This window comes from Ahaetulla prasina, chromosome 4 (assembly GCF_028640845.1).
Source record: "Ahaetulla prasina isolate Xishuangbanna chromosome 4, ASM2864084v1, whole genome shotgun sequence".
Taxonomy (NCBI): domain Eukaryota; kingdom Metazoa; phylum Chordata; class Lepidosauria; order Squamata; family Colubridae; genus Ahaetulla; species Ahaetulla prasina.
The window spans coordinates 147,740,005-147,763,371 of NC_080542.1; the positions used below are offsets into that span (position 1 = coordinate 147,740,005).

At 47.0% G+C, this 23,367-nt stretch overlaps 1 protein-coding gene across 1 annotated transcript in view; it reads left to right on the forward strand.

Annotated features, from left to right (window-relative positions):
- Positions 1-23,367, forward strand: part of NBEAL2 (neurobeachin like 2) — a 161,784-nt gene that overhangs the window by 39,066 nt on the left and 99,351 nt on the right. The window contains exons 2-3 of the mRNA XM_058180000.1: positions 9,113-9,201; positions 11,779-11,943. Coding sequence (XP_058035983.1) covers positions 9,113-9,201; positions 11,779-11,943 — 254 coding nt within the window. The remainder of the gene's footprint in view (positions 1-9,112; positions 9,202-11,778; positions 11,944-23,367) is intronic.

Below are 23,367 nucleotides of genomic sequence, written 5' to 3' on the forward strand. Positions count from 1 at the left end.
GCTTTGGGGATTTTGGGAAGAGACCACAGAGTCAGGTAGTGCATTCCAGGCATTAACAACTCTGTTACTGAAGTCATATTTTCTGCAATCAAGATTGGAGCGGTTGACATTAAGCTTAAATCTATTGTTTGCTCGTGTATTATCGCGATTGAAGCTGAAGTAGTCTTTTACAGGAAAGATATTGCAGTAGATGATTTTGTGTGTTAAACACAGGTCATGTCGGAGTCGGCGGAGTTCTAAGTTTTCTAGTCCCAGGATTTCCAGACTGGTGGCATAAGGTATTTTGTTGTTTTCGGAGGAGCGGAGAACTCTTCTAGTAAAATATTTCTGGATGCGTTCGATTGTATTAATGTCAGAGATGTGGTATGGGTTCGTGTCGTGCCGTTGTTGTTGTTGTTTTGCGAAGGTATTAAGTGAATCCCTGCAGGGAAGTGAGTCAGGCGGTTGTTAAGTGAATCCTGCTTCCCTCATTGACTTTGCTCATCGGAATTGGCTGAGAAGGTTGCAAATAGCGAACACGTGACCGCAGGGTGTGACAATCCTTGTTGTGGCCAAGCCTAGGAAGTGCAATCTGTTCTGACCACACAGTTCTTAATTGCCAGGACCCAGTCGTGAGTTATGTCTTTCAGTGCAGTCGTAACTTCGTACATTCAGTAAACGGGCGGTCATACATCGAGGGCCGCCTGTAGACCAGTATACTAGACTGGTGTCCTGCTTACACATCCGTTGCAAAGCAAACAACTCATTATCCTTGATCTGATCTTGCAGATTAAACAATTGCCATTCTCTCCAGCTGTCACACCGAGCATTAAAAAAAACAGGAAATCCACCCATGTGCGCCTCAAGTCGATTTAACTCGCTCCTTTCATCCTGTATGTCCTCCAGTGGAACAGACAGTCCTCGACTTACGACCGCAAATGAGCCCAGAATTTGTATTGCCGAGCGAGACATTTGCTGAGTGAATTTTGCCCCGTTTTATGACCTCCCTTGCCACACTTGCTAAGTGAATCACTGCAGTTGTTAAACGAGTCACGTGGTCGTTAAGTGAATCTGGCTTACCCTTTGGTTTTGCTCGTCGTCGGACCGCGTGACCCTGGGACACCGTAACGGTGATAAACACGAGCCTGTTGACGGCATGTGACTACGGGGAGGGCGGCGGCAATGATTATAAGTGTGAAAAACAGCCATAAGTCACTTTTTTTTCAGTGCCATAACTCTGAATGGTCACTAAGCGAACTGTTGTAAGTCGAGGACTATCGCCGCATCCTGCGATTTTTTTTTTTTCTGATCTGTTCTTTCTTGTGTCCCTTTTTCACATCTTCAATTTTTCACAGCCGACGCTCGTCGGAACCCCTTCCGGAAGTCCGAGGTGCGCATCGTTCTTCAAAACACGCCAAATATCTGTGAAGTTTCTTCTTCCTTTTTTTTTCCTTCTCTCCTTTTTTTCTTCCTTTACTTTCTGCTTTTATTTTGTGTGCTGCAAAAAAAAATAATCTGCTCCGTAAAACCAGGTACATGGGGACGGTGCGAGAAATCAGAACGAGGATTCGACCGCGGGAAAAAAGAAGGCCAGCTTTGTGCTACTTGCTGGTTTTATATGTATATTTATATTTATATATATATATATATTCCTTTTTCAATTTTTTGTTTTTGGTTCGGTTTGGCAGCAGCTTCGGGGCGTGTTTGCTTGCGACAAGCGCAACGGGGACAATGTTTTGCGGTGGGTCCTCTCGTTCGGCAGGAAAGGAAGTGTTGTCTTGTCGTGACTTGGCATTTCCTGGAACTTGTTCGACTGAGAAACACTTTTGCAAAACTCACATCCTTGCTCGGCTTTCTCAGTTTCTCTGCAAACTTTTCTTTTTTGGCATTTTCAGTTTCTCTCGAAATATTGTCCCCTCTCACCTCTCTGGGAGGCTGCGCAGTGGGGGGCAGCCTCCTCTCCACATGGATCCTGTAGTCCTTAGCATCTAAAGGTGTCCTGTGATGGAGCCCCTAGGCACCGCTGCGTGGAAGGGCTGCGCTGCACCGTGCCAGGTAAAACTTTGCAAAATCCTGCCATAGGGGCCTCCCTCGGCCTTCACGCATGGAGAAGGGAGCTGGGTTTGGACCTACCTGTACACATGTGGCGGATGTCAGTCTATGGATGTGTCAATGTGCAATTTTAGCCTGTTGTGAGTCAAGGGTTTGCATAGGTTTGCGAAGGATATCCTAGCCATGCATCCAACTTGGTCCCTGGGAAAGGAGGAGGAGGAGGAGGAAAAGGAGGAGGAGAAGAAGACTGTGTGGTCTTTGGTGGTCTCTGAGCTGGGTGGTTTTCTTGCAAACGTTTCATGACTCAACTAGGTAACATCATCAGTGCTAGAAGGGAGTGGGATTTGCAGGAAGGAGGAGAACGAGGAGGTAGAGAGGGAAAGGAGGAGGAAGAAAGAAGACAATGACTATGGGGTCCTTGGTGCTCCCTGAGCTTGGTGGTTTTCTTGCAGACGTTTCATGACCCAACTAGGGAACATCATCAGGGGTGCAGGAATTTGTGAAGTGGAATTTGCATTTGGCATCTGACTCAAAGTTTGGCGGGAAATATCAGGACCATGGCTGGTGTGGACCACCTGGGAGAGGTTTCCTGGTGGGAGATAAGGCTGGGGAGGATGGGTTCTGGAGTCCAAGAGTCTTGGAAACGGAGTGGTCTTGTTTGGGCCTAGTTAAGACTTACAGTTTGACTTTCGAAAGACCCGTAAAACAATTCCTTTTGCCAGGTTTGCTCAGAGATTGTGAACTTTGATGGGCAGGTTATGTGCCATCAAGCAGTGTTCAACTCTAAATGACCCCATGGGTAGATTTGGGATCTGACCCAAGCCGTCTCGCGACAGGGTTCTCATCTTTCCTGAGTCCATCCTCATCTCAGGATTCAGAAGCTGGAATCATGTGATTCACTTAACAACGTGATTCCACACGATTTACTTAACAACCTCGGGGATTCGCTCAACAACCGTGGTGAAAAGCTATTGTAAAATCTGCACAACCACAAGGATTGCGGTCTTATTCTGGTCGTAGGCCGAGGACTGTTGCGAAAGAAAGCCTGGGTTAGGGTTAAGGTTAAGCCATATGGAACCTGTCAAATCTTGAACTCGGAACTTTTAGGGATGGGGTTTTTTTTAAGCACAGGGGTTGGTGTGAGGGAGACCTTTATGCATATATAAAGACAACAGTGATGCAAGAACCGTTCTGAATGTTGACACAAAAAAGGAAGCAACAACATGCGTTGTTGAGTTGTGCAGTCAAAGAGGCACACTTGCAAACTTTGAGAAAAATAAATGCAGGAAGATGCAACTGCTGGTTTAAGCTGTGTGTTTTTTTCTCAAATTGGAGCATTTTAAGGGGTGGACTTCATTTCCCAGAATTCCTCAGGCAGGCAGCCTGGTTAGCTGGGGAATTCTGGGAGTTGAAGTCCACCCTTTTTAAAATGCTCCAGTTTTTTTTTTAAAAAAAACACAACAATACTAATTTAAACCTGTTGTCAAATACTCAAAGGCAGATTTCGGGAGACACTTAAACATGCCTGACTAGGTGGCTCAGTGGCTAAGACACTGAGCGTGTCGATCAGAAAATGTCGACAGTTTGGAGGTTTGAATCCCTCTCACAGGTCTTCTGTGTGAGCAGAGGGTTGGACTAGATGACCTCCAAGGTCCCTTCCAACTCTGTTACTGTTAGTGTTAGTTAGTAATCAGAAATTTTTTTTCAGGGTTACAAATACCAATTTCTCACATCTGGGTCAAAGAAGTTGTTGCCAGCAACAAATGTGTCACAATTTCACAATGCGTTGCTTCAGCTTTCCTGCTTGCGATTGTTGCAGTTGGAACGATTGTTGGAGTCCAGGCTGTTTGCTAGACTGGGTGCGCAGCCTCATTTTGACTTCCAATTACGACTAATCCTCGATTTATGACCAAAATGGAGCCCAAAATTTGTCACTAAGTGAGACGGTTGTTAAGTGAGTTTTGCCCCCTTGGAGGACCTTCCTGGTCACCGTCATTAAGCAAATCCCTGCAGTTATCAAGTTTATCGCGCGGTTGTTAAGTGAATCTGGGCTTTTCCATTAACTTTGCTTGTTGGAAGGTCACAAAAGGGATCACGTAACCCCCGGGACACTGCGAAATAAATAGGAGACAGTTGCCAAGCATCCGAATTTTTATCATGTGGAGACGCAATGGTTGTAAGAGTGAAAATGGTCATAAGTTACTTTTTTCAGCGCTATTGTAAATACATGATGCCGGTTGTTGAGCCCCTGAATCACAATCTCACAACTGTGGGAACTCTTGAAATGGTCGTAAATACAAGGACCGTGTCTAAGTCCCTTTTTTCAGCACTAGCTAATGCGGGTCACTAAACGAGTGGCCGTAAGTCAAGGACTACCTGTAATTACATTCCCTGGGGTTTCTTATGATGCTTTTTAACTCTATTGATTGCTCAGAATTGCTGAATTTGCAAGTTGAGCCCCCTGCAAATTGACGAAATAGTCTGAAAATCAATAAATCCCATTGTAATTCTACAAATTCTGCTAAATGGGAATTTGGCCTCAAGCCCAATGATTAGCTATTACCTGCCCATTACTTCTAACCTATTTATTCCCTCTTGCTGGTAATAACTGTTTTGGGGGAGGGGATGCATATTTTGCTCAGGGACCCTTACACACTTTGTTTCTTACACAATTTGTTTGATTGTATCCCTCCTTTTTATTTTTACAAATAACTCAAGGACGCAAACATATCCCACACAACTTCCTCGTCTAATTTTCCATACAACAACAACTGTGCGAGGTAGGCTGGGCTGAGACAGGTGGACTGGTGCCAAGTCACCCAACTGGCCTTCATGCCTAAGGCGGGACTAGAACTCCCCGTCTCCTGGTGATCGGCCCAAAGTCACCCAACTGGCCTTCATGCCTAAGGCGGGATTAGAACTCACTGTCTCCTGGTGATCGGCCCAAAGTCACCCAGCTGGCTTTCATGCCTAAGGTGGGACTAGAACTCACCATCTCCTGGTGATTGCCCCAAAGTGATCCAGCTGGCCTTCATGCCTAAGGCGGGACTAGAACTCACCATCTCCTGGTGATTGACCCAAAGTGACCCAGCTGGCCTTCATGCCTAAGGCGGGACTAGAACTCACCATCTCCTGGTGATTGCCCCAAAGTGACCCAGCTGGCCTTCATGCCTAAGGCGGGACTAGAACTCACCATCTCCTGGTGATTGCCCCAAAGTGACCCAGCTGGCCTTCATGCCTAAGGCGGGACTAGAACTCACCATCTCCTGGTGATTGCCCCAAAGTGACCCAGCTGGCCTTCATGCCTAAGGCGGGACTAGAACTCACCATCTCCTGGTGATTGCCCCAAAGTGACCCAGCTGGCTTTCATGCCTAAGGCGGGACTAGAACTCACCATCTCCTGGTGATTGCCCCAAAGTGACCCAGCTGGCCTTCATGCCTAAGGCGGGACTAGAACTCACCGTCTCCTGGTGATTGCCCCAAAGTGACCCAGCTGGCCTTCATGCCTAAGGCTGGACTAGAACTCACCGTCTCCTGGTGATCGCCCCAAAGTGACCCAGCTGCCTTTCATACCTAAGGGGGGACTAGAACTCCCTGTCTCCTGTTTTCTAGCCTGGTGCCTTAACCATTATACCAAGCGGGCTCTCCTTTGCAATTCCCGCGCCGTACCTGGGCCATAGAAGGTGTCTTAATGGTTTAAATAGTTTAAAAATATTTTAATAGTCTAAACCTCCCATGATCTCCTCTTGTAAAGTGAAGTCAGGACTTCCAGGCTACATTTATTATCCTTATCTCGTGTTTGGATTTTAGCTGTAAATCGAAAGCTGAAAGCGGGCCTGTCCCCAGCAAGGTACGATGTTGTACCAGCCCTGCTGTGATCTTGTGTTTGCCCACAAAGATTAGCCACCTGGTTTCACTCCTGTTTTCAGTAGATGCTGGGTGCGGGGGGTGGAGGGCACCTGAAGGTCATCTATCCCCCAACCACCTAGTTAGAGATGGGACAATAGGTCAAGGAAGCTGTGGGGACCCTCGATTTCTCCTCCACCCACTCTGCATTTCCTAATTGTTTGCATCTAAAGCTGGTAGAAAATGCAAAATTTAAAAAAAAAATTGTGTTCTCCTGATGCAAACAATTAGGAAATGCAGAGTGGGTGGAGGAGAAATCGAGGGTCCCCACAGCTTCCTTAACATACTGTCCCATCTCTAATTGGAAATGTTTAGATACATTCATTTTTCAGTATCCAGGATCTTTTCTTACGCCAGGTTGCAAAAATAGCGGTTTTTCCCTTTTTCGAATTAGGTTTATTGCATAATTGAAAATAAAGATAGGAGGGAAAGGAGAAAGGAAAAGAAAGAAGTCTGAGTTGTGAGCCTTAATATTTATTTTCTTAAATAGTTTAATGTTTGACCTTCCTTTTTTTTTGTTTTTGTTTTAACTTAGTGATAAAGCACCAAAGTGAGAAACAAACACAGGTAGTCCTCAACTTATGGCCACAATTGAGGCCAACAATTCTGTTGCTAAGTAAGACATTTGCTAAGTGAGCTTTGTCCTATTTCACAACCTTTCTTTTCCCAGTCATTAAGTGAATCTCTGCAGTTGTTAAGTAAGTTAACACAGTTGTTAAACAAATCTGGCTTCCCCATTGACTTTGCTTGTCAGAAGGTCGGAAGTCGAGGACTACATGTAAAGTTGGAAACATTGATTTCCAACTTTTTTCAGCGCCCTAAAATATAAAGTGAAACTACGGCCTCGAATTTTTAACTTTTACAGGCAGGTAGATATTAACTCTTCCTGTAATAAGCAAACTAATCTTGTCAGCAATAAGCCAAGGGCAGAACTTCATTTTATTTTTTTTCTTTCTGTCTTGAGCACAAAGTCCAAAAACACTTTCCTAGTAAAAGCAAAACTCGATGTGTTGTTGTAGACTCGCAACAGATCTTTGACCTTGACAACAAAGACGTGAAGTTTTGTGCTTTGATGAAAGAATTTTGGTTCAGGCGTGTTGTGCAAAAAAAAAAAAAACGTGGCGACTGCTAAACAACTCTGTGTTATTAAAAGGTGCCTCGTCTTTTGTGAGCTGAGGTTCACACTATCGGGAGGCGTCCGCTAGCACTTTTTCCCCACCCACAATTTTCGCAAAAAGGCGTCGGCTTCTGTGGGTTGCTGCATCGGAGGCATAAAGTGTGTTTAAATAAGGTTGTACCGATAGATGAGAATATTATTTGTAGCTCAAGAGTTGAACCGTAGGGTCCTCGGTGCTCTCTGAGCTCGGTGGCCTCCTTGCAGCACCGATTTAGGGAACATCATCAGGATTAGGAGGCAGCGGGGCTTGTAAAGGAGAGGCAGGGAGGACGGGGAGAGGAGGAGGAGGACTGTGGGGTCCTCCTCCTCCTGTGAGCTTGGTGGTTTTCTTGCAGACGTTTCATGACCCAACTAGGTAATATCATCAGTGTCAGAAGGGAGTGAGATTTGCAAGGAGGAGGAGGAGGAGGAGGAGAAAGAGGAGAAGGAGGAGGAGGAGAAAGAGGAGGAGGAGGAGGACGACGACTGTGGGGTCCTTGGTGCTCTCTGAGCTGGGTGGTTTTCTTGCAGATGTTTCATGACCCATCTAGGGAACATCATCAGTGCTACAATGGAGGGAAGGTTGCAGGGAGGAGGAGAAAGAGGAGGAGGAGGAGGGAGGACGAAGGATGAAGAACTATGGGGTCCTTGGTGGTCTCTGAACTTGTTGGTTTTCTTTCTGACCCAGCTAAAGAACATCATCAGTGCTAGAAGGGAGTGAAGTTTGCCGAGAGGAGAAGAAGGAGGAGGACTATGGGATCTTCGGTGCTCTCTGAGCTTGGTGGTTTTCTTGCAGACGTTTCATGACCCAACTAGATAACATCATCAGTGTTAGAAGGGAGTGAGGTTTGTAGAGAGGAAGAGGAGGAGGAGGAGGAGGACTGTGTACTCTATTCATGACTCTAGTACATAACATCATCCGTGCTAGGAGGAAGTAAGGCTAACACTTTTAGCAGTGATGATACTATTCATTTGGGTCGTGAAACATCTGCAAGGAAGCAACTAAACCCAGAGAGCATCAAGTACCCTACAGTCCTCCCTCTCCTTCCCTCCACATCTCCCCTCCCTTCTAGCACTGATGATGTTCCCTAGTTGGGTCATGAAACGCCTGCAAGAAAACCACCAAGCTCAGAGAGCCCCAAGGGCAGACCGTGCATGGAAGTGCGCGCGACCTGCAATACCAGACAGATGGGGACTGTCGATAAAATCCATGAGTTCAGAATATTTTGTATTAGATATATTTCTGAAGGAGAGGGGAATTGAGAGTGTGATTAAGTGTGGAGAGACTAGAGATTATAATTTAGGAATTATTTTAGATTATGATTGTTAGTTTTGATACCCTGCATTTTGTTCTGGGAAGTCGGGGTGGGGGGTAAGGCGGAGGGGAATTGGGGGGTTGAGGCTAGAGGACGGAGTGATGGTTAATGTACAGGGATTATTGAAGATGTATAAATATAATTAATGTAGGGTCGGGTCTGCCCAGTTACCATTTTAGAACGGTGGGGAGGGAGAAAAGAGGAGAGAGTAGGAGGTAGGAAAGAGGAGGAGGAGGAGGAGGAGGAGGAGAAGAGGAGAAGGAAGGTGTAGGGTGGAGGGAGGAGAGGATGTAGATAAGAGAAGGAGAGGAAGGTCTGGAAAGTAGAAGAAGGTAGAAGAGGGAAGAGTGTTAAAAAGGGGGGTGGTGACTGGGCAGGCCCGACTAAATGTATATAACTGTACATTGAATGAATTGTTTGACATGATTGTAAAAATTGAACTTTTTTACTAAAAAAAAATAAAAATCCATGAGTTCAGCTAGGCGCCGCTACCGGGCTCCTGGTTTTTCAAGGAAGGGACTGACGCTGAGGAAAGTTCAAAGTGGCCCCTTGAGATCATCTGGAAGGCCTTCTTTCCTTGTCCAATCACCTTGACAAGGATCCCAAATGATCCTGAGCCGGGAAATGTGAAAAGGCCATTCCCTTTCCACCACCCCACCACCCCGTTTCTAACTCCTATTTTATTGCTTTTTTATTTTTCTAGAAAGATTTGTCCTACCTCCAGCAGTGGTTAGAAGCCTTTGTGGCCAATTTCGAGAAGATCATCGCTGTCCATTCTCTGGAACCAAGAAGGTAACTTAAATGCCAAGAATTTGATCGACATCCACTGAAATAAAAGTATAATTAAAACTTCACAGATAGGCCTCAATGTATGACCATAATTGGGACTGGAATTTCTGGTTGTTAAATGAGCCGTGTCCAATTTTTCAGGTAGTCCTCGACTTCCGGCCACAATTGAGCCCCAAATTTCTCACTGCTAAGCGAGACAGAAGTGAGTGGGGTTTGATGACCTTTTATTGCAACTGCCGTTAAGTGAAACACTGCAGTTAGTCACATGGTTGTTAAGCGATTCTGGCTTCCCCATGGTTTGGCAGATGGTCACAAAAGGGGATCACATGACCCCGAGATGCTGCAACCGCCATAAATGTGAGTCACTTACCAGGCACGTGACCATGGGGATGCTGCAGTGGCCGTAAGTATGAAAAACGGTTGTAACTGATTTTTTTCTGTGCCATTGTAAGTTCAAACGGTCACTAAACAAATGGTTGTAAAATCAAGGACTGCCTGCAATGACTGGGAATCAAACTGGACAGAGTCCGTTTGATACGGATGTGGCTATTGTTTCGGAGTGCAGTTAAAACCAAGGAACCATGCAGCTAGTCCTCATGGATGCACCATTTGATCACTTGTCTTGGTCAGCCTGCGTAGGTTGACGCTTTCTTAGGCAATCTTAAAAAAAATACTTGGCTGTCAGGTTAGCCAAGTATGTTCAACCACAGAGTAGTCCTCGACTTACGACCACAATGGAGGCCAAAATTTCCACTGTGAAACGAAACGTTTGTTCCGTGTGTTTAACCTCCTTCGTTGTTAAGTGAATCACTGCAACTGTTAAGCTAGTAACACGGTTGTTGAGTGAATCCGGCTTCCCCATTAACTTCGCTCATCGGAAAAGGGGATCACGTGACCCACTGCGACCGTCATAAATATGAGTCAGTTGCCAAGGGTCTGAATTTTGATCACGCGACCATGGACCATTTGGATCACGTGCAACGGACATAAGTGTGAAAAATGTTTCTAAGTCACTTTTTTCTGTGCTGTTGTAACTTCGAATGGTCACTAAATAAACTGTTGTAAGTCAAGGACTAACTATATGCTTTCCCCTTTAAAAAATGGCGTTTATCTTCTAAAACCCAGTTTCTGGATTTCTCTACAGCTGCCACCTCATTTTCTCCGTGGGTGTTTGTCCCTAATTTTTCTTCATTCTTCTAAACGGGGCGATTTTCCCTTTATTTGTGAGGAAACCGGGGCGCAAAAGCCTTAATAAATCTTGAATTATTTTGTCCTTTCTTCAGCTCTGCTGGATGCTGTACATAAAGTCCGCCTCTCCATCCAACAAGAAATTGTGTGAGAGACACAGGGGAGAAAATAACACACTCAAGGACAAAAGAGGCATTTTTTAAAAAAAAAAATACACATAAAACGTTGACTTATTTCATCAGATTTCTGCAGGGGGCTGATTGATTTCTTTTACGGGACAGGAATCAATTCGCTGAATCAACTTTTTAGGTCAAGTTGGATCCTGTGTTTATAGGTAGTCCTCGACTTACGGCCACAGCTGAGCCCAAAATTTTCACCGTTAAACAAGACAGTTCCGTTTGTCCCATTTTTTTAACCATCATTTTTTGCCACGGTTGTTAAGTGAATCACTGCATTTGTTAAGTGAATCGTGTGGTCGTACAAGCAGGTCAGTCACATCATGGACCCGTTGCACAAACTGTGATGGGCAGATTCCCATTACGGCTGTAAGTCGAGGACTTATCAGAAAAGGCATTTTCCCGTGGCCTGCTTTCCACCTTTGCTACTTTGCAGATATAGGTGGATCGGACCCTGTACTTATAGGTATCCTCGACTTACGACCGTAACTGAGCCCCCAAAATTCCCTTTGCTAAAAGAGACATTCGTTAACTGAGTTTTCCCCCCATTTTACAACCTTTCTGGCCACCGTTGTTAAGTGGTTCATTGCAGTTGTTACGTTAGTAGCACGGTTGTTAAATGAATCGGCCTTCCTCATTGACTTTGCTGGTCAGAAGGTCTTAAAAGGGGATAGGGGGACACATACACCCCTTCGGGACATTGCGACCGTCATAAATACGAGTTGGTTGCCAATCATCTGAATTTCGATCAGAGGAACAGTGGGACGGTTGTAAGTGTGAAAAAAGGGTCGTGAGCCACTTTTTTTCAGTGCCGTCGCAACTTTGAACGGTCACTAAATGAACTGTTGTAAGTGGAGGACTACCTCTATGTCAGGTTGCAAACCTACGCTGCAGCGGTGGGTTCCACGTTACGTTACTACCGGTTCATCCCCCGCACGCACGGTTGGTTCGTGCATGCGTGCGCCCGGTTCGTGCACGCTTGCGCCCGGTTCGCACATGCGCCTGCCTTCCACACATACACCCAGTTGGGGTTTTCCGGAATGCTGACATGCGCTTTGCTCGCACGTGTGCCTTTCATGCATGCACCCAGCCTCAAAAACATGCCTAAATTGGACGGCATAGAACCGGGGAGAGTGGATTACCGGTTCGCTTGAACCGGTCTGAACCATCTGGATACCAGCTCTGCTACTGTGCTAATTATCTGTTCCTCCTTTAGACCTGAAGACTCCATATCTGAAATTCCACTTTTACCTCTGGATGTCTTGCAAGTGTTAACCCAACAATTGACGTCTTCGGTGTCCCAAATTTCATGCGACGAGGTAGCCGAACCCGGCTTGAAACAAGCTCTCCTGCTCACCAAGTTCTTCATCATTATTTGCAGGTAAATCTTGTTTTGTTTTGTTTTGTTTTTTGTTTTGTTTTTAGGGCGAACTGTGTTGTTGTTCCCCCCTCCCCAAATTCAGCTCTGAATAATTTCCACCTTTTACAAAAACGAAATTAGAGCCTCTTTTAGCATCTGCGATCAAAATGTGTTAGGTTGAGTTTTGATTTGTTGGGTTGTTTTGTTTTGTATTTTGGGATGGAAGTTTTTAACAAATCGCTCGAGGAAAAAATGGTATATATTGCCGCATATGAAAACTCTTAATTTTTCTGCAGTGTTTGCATTCAGATCGTCCTGGGTTGGATAGGAGTCAAGACCGAATGAAATAGAGATTTTCTGTATGAAATATAACGTAAAGGTGATACTAGGAGACCTTCTGCATGTATTTTGATAAACCATGATTTATTTCCCTCTGGGAATATTTGCAGAGAGGCAGTTTTCCCATTTCCCCCCCCCACTTAGTGACGAGATACATAGATAGTCCTCGACTCACGACCGCAATGGAGCCCAAAATTTCTCTTTTCTAAGCGAATTTGGCCCCATATTACGACCGTTTTTTGCTACGGTTTTTAAGTGAATTCCCTGCAGGGATTAAGTTAGTCACACGATGGTCCAGTGAATCTGGGCTCTCCGTGGATTTTGCTTAACCAAGCAAAGCCACGCCCACAGAACCGGTAGTAACAACCTTTGGGATCATGTGACTCTGGGACGCTGCGACCGTCATAAATACGAATAGGGGCCAAACTTTGATCAAGCGATCCTTTCACGCTGCGTGGCAGAAAGGACTGTTCTCTGCAGAGCGTGTCGGGATTTGCACCCGGCTCCGAGTTGGTACGAGGTGGGCCCCAGGCTTGGCTTACAAAGTGGCCTCTCAAGAGTAACAGAATAAAAGTTGGAAGGGGCCTTGAAGGTCATCTAGTCCAGGGGTCTCCAACCTTGGCAACTTTAAGCCTGGCGGACTTCAACTCCCAGAATCCCCCAGCCAGCAAAGCTGGCTGGGGAATTCTGGGAGTTGAAGTCCGCCAGGCTTAAAGTTGCCAAGGTTGGAGACCCCTGCTCTAGTCCATCTCTTGCTGGAAACCCTCCTCCTTCTCCAACCTTGGAAGGGACCTTGGAGGTTCTCTAGTCCACCCCCTGCTGAAGCAGGAGACCCTCCTCCTTCTCCAATGAATAGGAGTGTTGGGAGGGACCTTGGAGGTCCTCTAGTCCACCCCCTGCTGAAGCAGGAGACCCTCCTCCTTCTCCAACGAATAGGAGAGTTGGGAGGGACCTTGGAGGTCCTCTAGTCCACCCCTGCTGAAGCAGGCGACCCTTTTCCTTCTCCAACGAATAGGAGAGTTGGGAGGGACCTTGGAGGTCCTCTAGCCCACCCCCTGCTGAAGCGGGAGACCCTCCTCCTTCTCCAACGAATAGGAGAGTTGGGAGGGACCTTGGAGGTCCTCTAGTCCACCCCCTGCTGAAGCGGGAGACCCTCCTCCTTCTCCAACGAATAGGCGAGTTGGGAGGGACCTTGGAGGTCCTCTAGCCCACCCCTACTGAAGTGGGAGACCCTCCTCCTTCTCCAACGAATAGGAGAGTTGGGAGGGACCTTGGAGGTCCTCTAGTCCACCCCTGCTGAAGCAGGCGACCCTTTTCCTTCTCCAACGAATAGGAGAGTTGGGAGGGACCTTGGAGGTCCTCTAGCCCACCCCCTGCTGAAGCGGGAGACCCTCCTCCTTCTCCAACGAATAGGAGAGTTGGGAGGGACCTTGGAGGTCCTCTAGCCCACCCCCTGCTGAAGCGGGAAACCCTCCTCCTTCTCCAACGAATAGGAGAGTTGGGAGGGACCTTGGAGGTCCTCTAGTCCACCCCCTGCTGAAGCGGGAGACCCTCCTCCTTCTCCAACGAATAGGCGAGTTGGGAGGGACCTTGGAGGTCCTCTAGTCCACCCCCTGCTGAAGCGGGAGACCCTCCTCCTTCTCCAACGAATAGGCGAGTTGGGAGGGACCTTGGAGGTCCTCTAGCCCACCCCTGCTGAAGCGGGAGACCCTCCTCCTTCTCCAACGAATAGGCGAGTTGGGAGGGACCTTGGAGGTCCTCTAGCCCACCCCTGCTGAAGCGGGAGACCCTCCTCCTTCTCCAACGAATAGGCGAGTTGGGAGGGACCTTGGAGGTCCTCTAGCCCACCCCTACTGAAGCGGGAGACCCTCTACCATTTCAGACCACTGGTTGTCCGGTCTCTTCTTAAAACCTTCAATTTCCATCTCAAGTAGGATCCTGGCAGTCCTGGAGGCTGGTAAGTGGCTGTTAAGGGTCCGCAGGGATGCTGTGGGTGGCAAAATTGGGATGGTGGTTGCTAAGTTACGCGACACTTTGTCTGTCTAGCAGAGAGGCCTGGTGAGAAATCTTTTCTCAACGGGAATGGAAAGGGCAGCGTGGTATTTCAGGAGGAGGGTCTCTGACTGGCCCCCAAAGCAGTGAAAACAGGAGGTTATAATGCCTTGTGAATTTCTTCGTTTTTCTTCTTCTCTTTTTCTTTCCCTTTCCTTTCTCCCTTTCTCCCTTCCTTCCTTCATTCTCCTTATCTTCCTTTTTCCTTCCTTCCTTCCTTCCTTCTTTCCTTCCTCTTCCTTTCTTTTCTAATTCAATTTTTATTTCTTTCGCTCTGCTTTCTTCTAAATTTCTTTTCTTTTTTCTCCCTCCCTCCCTTCTTGCCCCCTTTTCTTTCTCTCTCTCTCCTTCCTTTTCTATTTTAATTTCTATTGCTATTTCTCCTCATTTCCTTTTCTTTCTTTTCTTCCTTCCTTCTTTCTTTCTCTCTCCCTCCTTTATTTTCTATTTCAATTTAATTTTTCCTATTGCTATTTTTCTCTCCTCCTTCTCCTCCTTTCTTTTTTCTTTTTCTTTCTCTCTCTCCTTTTTTTCTTTTCTGTTTTCCCTTTACCTCCTTCTTTCCTTCCCTTTTTCTTTCTTTCCTTCCTGACGGGACCATGCAGAATCCCTCACGAAAAGACCTCCCCGCTCCAAATTTCAGTGAAATCTCAATTCTTTTTCCACTTCCCACCAAAAATGTTGACTGTGTGGCTTGAAATCCCCTCCAAATCTTTACGATTATCTGAATTTGACTTCACTTTTTCATATTTCCTCCAGGGAGTTGGAAATAAAGGTATTATCAAAGGGGTGATTGCTTGATAGTAGAGTTGGCTTGCTTGAAGGCTGCAGGACACCCTCTGCGAGGGTTGGCGAGTTAATCCATTGCCTGAATTTGTTGTCTTAGTGGAGAACTTTAGAGATGCCAGCTTCTCCAACCTGGTGCCCTTCCGTTGCGTTGGAAATTCTAATCCATGTGGGTCTGGCGTGGGAACTCCAGAAGTTGTCATTCTCCAACGAATAGGAGAGTTGGGAGGGACCTTGGAGGTCCTCTAGTCCACCCCTGCTGAAGCAGGCGACCCTTTTCCTTCTCCAACGAATAGGAGAGTTGGGAGGGACCTTGGAGGTCCTCTAGCCCACCCCCTGCTGAAGCGGGAGACCCTCCTCCTTCTCCAACGAATAGGAGTGTTGGGAGGGACCTTGGAGGTCCTCTAGTCCACCCCCTGCTGAAGCGGGAGACCCTCCTCCTTCTCCAACGAATAGGAGAGTTGGGAGGGACCTTGGAGGTCCTCTAGTCCACCCCTGCTGAAGCAGGCGACCCTTTTCCTTCTCCAACGAATAGGAGAGTTGGGAGGGACCTTGGAGGTCCTCTAGCCCACCCCCTGCTGAAGCGGGAGACCCTCCTCCTTCTCCAACGAATAGGAGAGTTGGGAGGGACCTTGGAGGTCCTCTAGTCCACCCCCTGCTGAAGCGGGAGACCCTCCTCCTTCTCCAACGAATAGGCGAGTTGGGAGGGACCTTGGAGGTCCTCTAGCCCACCCCTACTGAAGCGGGAGACCCTCCTCCTTCTCCAACGAATAGGAGAGTTGGGAGGGACCTTGGAGGTCCTCTAGTCCACCCCTGCTGAAGCGGGAGACCCTTTTCCTTCTCCAACGAATAGGCGAGTTGGGAGGGACCTTGGAGGTCCTCTAGCCCACCCCCTGCTGAAGCGGGAGACCCTCCTCATTCTCCAACGAATAGGAGAGTTGGGAGGGACCTTGGAGGTCCTCTAGCCCACCCCCTGCTGAAGCGGGAAACCCTCCTCCTTCTCCAACGAATAGGAGAGTTGGGAGGGACCTTGGAGGTCCTCTAGTCCACCCCCTGCTGAAGCGGGAGACCCTCCTCCTTCTCCAACGAATAGGAGAGTTGGGAGGGACCTTGGAGGTCCTCTAGTCCACCCCTGCTGAAGCGGGAGACCCTCCTCCTTCTCCAACGAATAGGAGAGTTGGGAGGGACCTTGGAGGTCCTCTAGCCCACCCCTGCTGAAGCGGGAGACCCTCTACCATTTCAGACCACTGATTGTCCGGTCTCTTCTTAAAACCTTCAATTTCCATCTCAAGTAGGATCCTGGCAGTCCTGGAGGCTGGTAAGTGGCTGTTAAGGGTCCGCAGGGATGCTGTGGGTGGCAAAATTGGGATGGTGGTTGCTAAGTTACGCGACACTTTGTCTGTCTAGCAGAGAGGCCTGGTGGGAAATCTTTTCTCAACGGGAATGGAAAGGGCAGCGTGGCATTTCAGGAGGAGGGTCTCTGACTGGCCCCCAAAGCAGTGAAAACAGGAGGTTATAATGCCTTGTGAATTTCTTCATTTTTCTTCTTCTCTTTTTCTTTCCCTTTCCTTTCTCCCTTCCTTCCTTCATTCTCCTTATCTTCCTTTTTCCTTCCTTCCTTCTTTCCTTCCTCTTCCTTTCTTTTCTAATTCAATTTTTATTTCTTTCGCTCTGCTTTCTTCTAAATTTCTTTTCTTTTTTCTCCCTCCCTCCCTTCTTTCCCCCTTTTCTTTCTCTCTCTCTCCTTCCTTTTCTATTTTAATTTCTATTGCTATTTCTCCTCATTTCCTTTTCTTTCTTTTCTTCCTTCCTTCTTTCTTTCTCTCTCCTCCTTTATTTTCTATTTCAATTTAATTTTTCCTATTGCTATTTTTCTCTCCTCCTTCTCCTCCTTTCTTTTTTCTTTTTCTTTCTCTCTCTCCTTTTTTTCTTTTCTGTTTTCCCTTTACCTCCTTCTTTCCTTCCCTTTTTCTTTCTTTCCTTCCTGACGGGACAATGCAGAATCCCTCACGAAAAGACCTCCCCGCTCCAAATTTCAGTGAAATCTCAATTCTTTTTCCACTTCCCACCAAAAATGTTGACTGTGTGGCTTGAAATCCCCTCCAAATCTTTACGATTATCTGAATTTGACTTCACTTTTTCATATTTCCTCCAGGGAGTTGGAAATAAAGGTATTATCAAAGGGGTGATTGCTTGATAGTAGAGTTGGCTTGCTTGAAGGCTGCAGGACACCCTCTGCGAGGGTTGGCGAGTTAATCCATTGCCTGAATTTGTTGTCTTAGTGGAGAGCTTTAGAGATGCCAGCTTCTCCAACCTGGTGCCCTTCCGTTGCGTTGGAAATTCCTAATCCATGTGGGTCTGGCGTGGGAACTCCAGAAGTTGTCATTCTGATGCATCCGATGAGCACTGGATTGGGGGAAGGCCTCTTCACCATCACTGTACAGTAGTGGCCAAAATTGTGGAAACCTTTTGGGAAAAGAGTGTTTTCTAAAACTAGCTAATAACACCACTTTTTTTGTGTGTGTATGTAGCACCATATAATTATATATCAATGGAAAGATAATTTAATCAAGAATGAAATGCAATAACTTTTATGAAGGATTTGCTATTAGAATAGCAGTTACAGTATAAAGAAGAAAAGTGAAACAGGTAGAAAAAACGAGATATACAAAAATTATCACCATAGAAAAAAATGAGATGTCAGTTAATAGTTGGGCAACCTTTTGCATGAATGACAGCCTTACAACGTCTTCCCATGGAGTGAACCAAGTCTTTGAGTTCTGCAGCTGTTATCATGTGAAACCAAGATTGAAGGATGACGTCTATTAACCGGGTTTTATTGCTGGGTTGCTTCTAAGAAGTTTCTTTAGTCGGCTCCATAGATTTTCAATTGGGTGAAGATCCGGGCTATTCCCAGGCCATTCCAGCAGTGGAATAGGATTATTTTGAAACTCCCCCCAAAAAAGTGGTGTTATTAGTCATCAAACCTCAAAAATACACTTTTCCCAAAAGGTTTCCCCAATTTTGGTCACTACTGGATTCTCCTGTTGATAGTCCAGCCCGAGAGCCCCTTGCAACCTGCAGGATCAACTTGAGATGTTGGCTTCCGACCCCAAAGCCCCCACATTAAAAGTGTGCCCCTAATTCCATAATACGGCATTCCCCAGGCCCCAAAATTTCTTTCTGAGGAATCCTATAGTGAAGCCAAGTCAAGATAGATGGCTCTCAAAATAGCCTCCTTAGGTGCCTTCAATCTTGGACCAAGCAGGATGTTCTTCTGCTATTTCGGTTTCCATAGAAACCCATCCTCTATCCCTCCCAAGCACCTTTAAAAGACCCCATCCCCTCGGTCCTTTCCTCATCCTCCACAATCTCGGAGACACTCAACATTCAAGAAGGATTTCCTTCCTGTTTGGACAGAGATCTTGGCTGGAGGCCGTAATTCTTCATCCCGTGTGCCAAAAAGCCTATTTCAGACACTCGTTTTTCGGGCAGGGAAGATTCCTGTCCACTCTAAAGATCCATATTTGTGGGTTGGTGGTTGGGTTTTAGGGTTTTTTTGACATTTTCCATTCCTTTGGGAAACCTGGAAGTTTTTTTTTTAACTGAAGTCTTTCCAATTCTTCCACAACCCTGGAAACTGCAAAGGTTGGAAGAAGATCTACTGGCCTTCTGGGCGTGGACCAGAGCAGAAATTTCACATTTCCACCGACCGGAAATAGGAATGTGCAGTTTGCATCCTTGCTCAATTCTTTCCTACAAACCCCTTTTAGCGCGTAGGAGGGAAAAAAAATATTGTTTTTGACCACAGTTGCGTTGAACAATTTTTTTTCCCTGTCTAAAAAAAGTCAGCATGGTTGACCAACCACAAGAGGTGTGACTTTCCGGCCGCTCAAAAAACCACAACAGCTGGACAGTGAGTGTGCAAATAATGCCCCAGGTGGTATCTCCAGATGGCCAGGTTGGATAACACCTAATCAAACACACTTTTTTTCAGAGGGCGGGTGAAAAATGGCAGTTAAGCGACTTCACCTGGGTGTGCAATTCGGTCAATAGCTGAATTGTCTTTTGGAGACGAAACTCTGAGCTGGGTTTCTCCATCTGCTTAAGGCTGGTTATTTTGGGGGGCGGGGAATGTTGCAGAAGTGGGTAAGGTTTGGGGGGACCTTTGGATTTTTGCAAACTTCCACAGTTTCTTGCTGCCTGGGAAGTTTATAATTTTTAACAAACTTGAGGTGTGCATTTTTAATATTACGTTTATTATCAATATTATGATGATGGTGGTTTTATTACTACAGTTTGTCCTTGACTTACAACAGTTTGTTTAGTTGCCATTCACTAAACTAAATGCAACATAAAACTACTCTTTTCTTAGCCTGACAGGTAGTCCTTACCTTATGACCATTCATTTAGTGACTGTTCAGAGTTACAACAGTACTGGCAAAGAGGACTTACCACCATTTTTCATGCTTATGACCGTTGTAAGATCCCCACTACGGTCACATGGTCAGAATTGGCAACTGGCTCCTATTTATGACGGCTCCCATGTCCCAAGGTCACGTCACCTCCTTTTGTGACGTTCTGGCAAGTCGGTGAGGATGTCACATTTGCTTAACGAACGTGTGTCCAGTTTAGCAACTGCAGTCAGTGATTCACTTTAAGAAATGTGGCAAGAAGAGTCATAAAAATGGGACAAAACTCAGCAACATCAGTTCTGGGCTCCAGTGTGGTCGTAAGTCGAGGACTACCTGTATTGTCACAGGATGTTAGCTAATCCTACAGGATGTTAGCTAATAATAATGACTACAGCCCTGCCTGAGCTACTGGAGGTGCTTGCCGGAGTGGCGGTTGAGATCCCCAGACTTTTGGTCATGGGGGATTTCAACTTGCCATCGGCTGGCTTGTCATCAACGGTGGTCCAGGAGTTCCAGGCTTCCATGACGGCCTTGGACCTGATTCAAGTAACTGATGGCCCTACACACATTGGGGGGTCCACACTGGACTTGATTTATATCTCTGGACAGTGGTTTAATGATCTGGTATTAGGAGATTTAGTGACGGAACCTGTGTCATGGTCAGATCATTTTCTCCTCCGCCTGGACTTTCAGACCGCCGCTCACCACCGCAGGGAGACGGAACCAATGCGTTGGTTCCGTCCCAGGCGCCTGATGGACCCCGAGAGGTTCCTGACGGAGCTTGGGCCGTTCCCTGAGGATCTTGCCCACGGCATGACCGAAGAACTAGTTGCGGCCTGGGAACGGGCCGCGGCTGGGGCTTTGGACCGTGTCGTGTCTTTGCGGCCTCTGACCCGGCACAGATCTCAATTGGCTCCTTGGTTCTCTGAGGAGCTGAAAGAGATGAAACGCCGGAGAAGACGCCTAGAGAGCACCTGGAGGTCCAGCCATTCCGAGGCTGATCGGACACTAGTTAGGTCTTTCTCGAAGACCTACCTAGTGGCACTGAGGGAGGCGAAACTTTCCTACGTTTCCACCCTCATTGCGTTGGCAGATAACCGCCCGGCCTCCCTGTTTCGGGTGACCCGTTCTCTCCTACATCAGGAGGGGCAGGATGACCCCTTGCAGGGACGTGCCGAGGAGTTTAGTGGTTATCTATACGATAAAATCGCTCAGCTTCGGGATAGTTTGGACCAAAATTGCGATGATCCAGGTGAGATGACGGAGACGCGTCTTGTCGATGTTGTTTGGGATGAGTTTGATTCTGTGGCTCTCGAGGACGTGGACAGGTTACTGGGGAGGTTACATGCCACTACATGTTTACTGGACCCGTGTCCCTCTTCGATGGTGCTGGCCACTCAGGAGGTGACACAAGGCTGGCTCCAGGGGATTATAAATGCTTCATTGTTGGAAGGGGTTTTCCCCGCCACCTTGAAAGAGGCGGTGGTGAGACCCCTCCTCAAGAAGCCCTCCCTGGACCCAGCTATTTTGGGAAATTATCGTCCAGTCTCCAACCTTCGCTTTGTGGCGAAGGTTGTAGAGAGTGTGGTGGGATGGCAGCTTCCCCGGTACCTGGATGAAGCTGTCTATCTAGACCCGTTCCAGTCCGGCTTCCGGTCCGGATATAGTACGGAGACAGCTTTGGTCGCGTTGGTGGATGACCTCTGGAGGGCCAGGGATAGGGGTTGTTCCTCTGCCTTGGTCCTATTAGATCTCTCAGCGGCTTTCGATACCATCGACCATGGTATCTTGCTGCACCGGTTGGAGGGGTTGGGAGTGGGAGGCACCGTTTATTGGTGGTTCTCCTCCTATCTCTTTCGCAGACGGTGTTGACAGGAGGGCAGAGATCGTCCGCGAGGCGCCTTACTTGTGGGGTGCCTCAGGGGTCGATTCTCTCGCCTCTCCTGTTCAACATCTATATGAAGCCATTGGGCGAGGTCATCAGTGGCTTTGGGGTGAGTTACCAGCTGTACGCTGACGATACGCAGCTGTACTTTTCCACCCCGGGCCACCCCAACGAAGCTGTCGAAGTGCTATCCCGGTGCCTGGAAGCCGTACGGGTCTGGATGGGGAGAAACAGACTCAAGCTCAATCCCTCCAAGAGGGAGTGGCTGTGGATGCCGGCACCCTGGTACAGTCAGCTGCAACCGCAGCTGACTGTTGGGGGCGAGTCATTGGCCCCAACAGAAGGGGTGCACAACTTGGGCGTTCTCCTGGATGGACGGCTGTCGTTTGAAGGCCATTTGGCGGCCGTCTCCAGGAGAGCTTTTTACCAGGTCCGCCTGGTTCGCCAGTTGCGCCCCTTCCTTGACCGGGATGCCTTATGCACGGTCACTCACGCTCTTGTCACTTCTCGTCTGGATTATTGCAATGCTCTCTACATAGGGCTACCTCTGAAGTGCACTCGGAGGCTTCAGTTAGTCCAGAATGCAGCTGCGCGGGTGATTGAGGGAGCCACACGTTGCTCCCATGTAACACCGCTCATGCGCAGTCTGCACTGGCTTCCTGTGGTCTTTCGGGTGTGCTTCAAGGTGTTGGTTACCACCTTTAAAGCGCTCCATGGCTTAGGGCCCGGGTACTTATGGGACCGCGTGCTGTTACCTTATGCCTCCCACCAACCCGTACACTCACACAGAGAGGGTCTTCTCAGGGTGCCGTCCGCCAAGCAATGTCGGCTGGTGGCCCCCAGGGGAAGGGCCTTCTCTGTTGGAGTACCTACCCTCTGGAACGAACTTCCCCCTGGTTTGCGTCAATTACCTGACCTTCGGACCTTTCGCCGTGAATTGAAAATGCACTTGTTTATCCAAGCGGGACTGGCTTAATTTTTTTTTTAAACTTTTTGAACTTTAATAATTTTAATTGGGGTATTTTTATGAATTTTATGGGTCAAATTTGACGGTTTTAAACTTTCGGCCATTTATAGAATATGTTTTTAATTTTGTTTTAATTTGTATATTGTACTGTTTTTTAATCTGGCTGTACACCGCCCTGAGTCCTTCGGGAGAAGGGCGGTATAAAAATCTAAATAATAAATAATAAATAAAAATAATAAAATCCAAGTCAAGCTGCTTTTTGCAAATTGACTGATGGGCATTTGGCCAAGGTTGCCGGTTTTCAAATGGTATTCCAGTTCTTTCATGATTACTCTAATAATAATCATTATATAGTATCCGGTTGCCTTTTTGTGCAGAGCCTGGCATGAGGTTGCATTTCTGCAGCAATTGCAGATGAAGAAGAAACTGAAGTATAGGTGGCCCTCAACTTACAACAGTTCACTTAGTGACCGTTCAACATCACTGGGAAAAAAATGACCCATGTCCGTTCTTCAGGATCCCCCTGAACATGAGATCAAAATTCAGATGCTTGACAACTGATTCATACTTACGACTGTTGCTGTTTCTTGGGGGTCGCGTGATCTCCTTTTGCAACCTTCTCACAAGCAAGGTCAATGGGGAAGTCAGATTCACTTAATGACTTAACGGGTTACTAACTTATCAACTGCAGTGATCCACTTAACAACCGCCACAGGGAAAGGTCGTAAAACAGGGCAAAACTCACTTAACGAATGTCTCATTTAACGACATAAATTTTGGGCTCGATTGTGGCCGTAAGTCGAGGGCCACCTGTACCGAACAACACAAATTTTAAATTGAATAAACTGAAAACTGAACCATTTGTAATACTGAAAATTGGTTGGTGAGTTGTATAAATCCATCACAGAATCATTGAACTTCTTAAGTGAATCATGTGGTCATTAAGTGAATCTGGCATTGACTGCTTGTCTGAAGATTGGAAAAGGTGATCACATGATCCC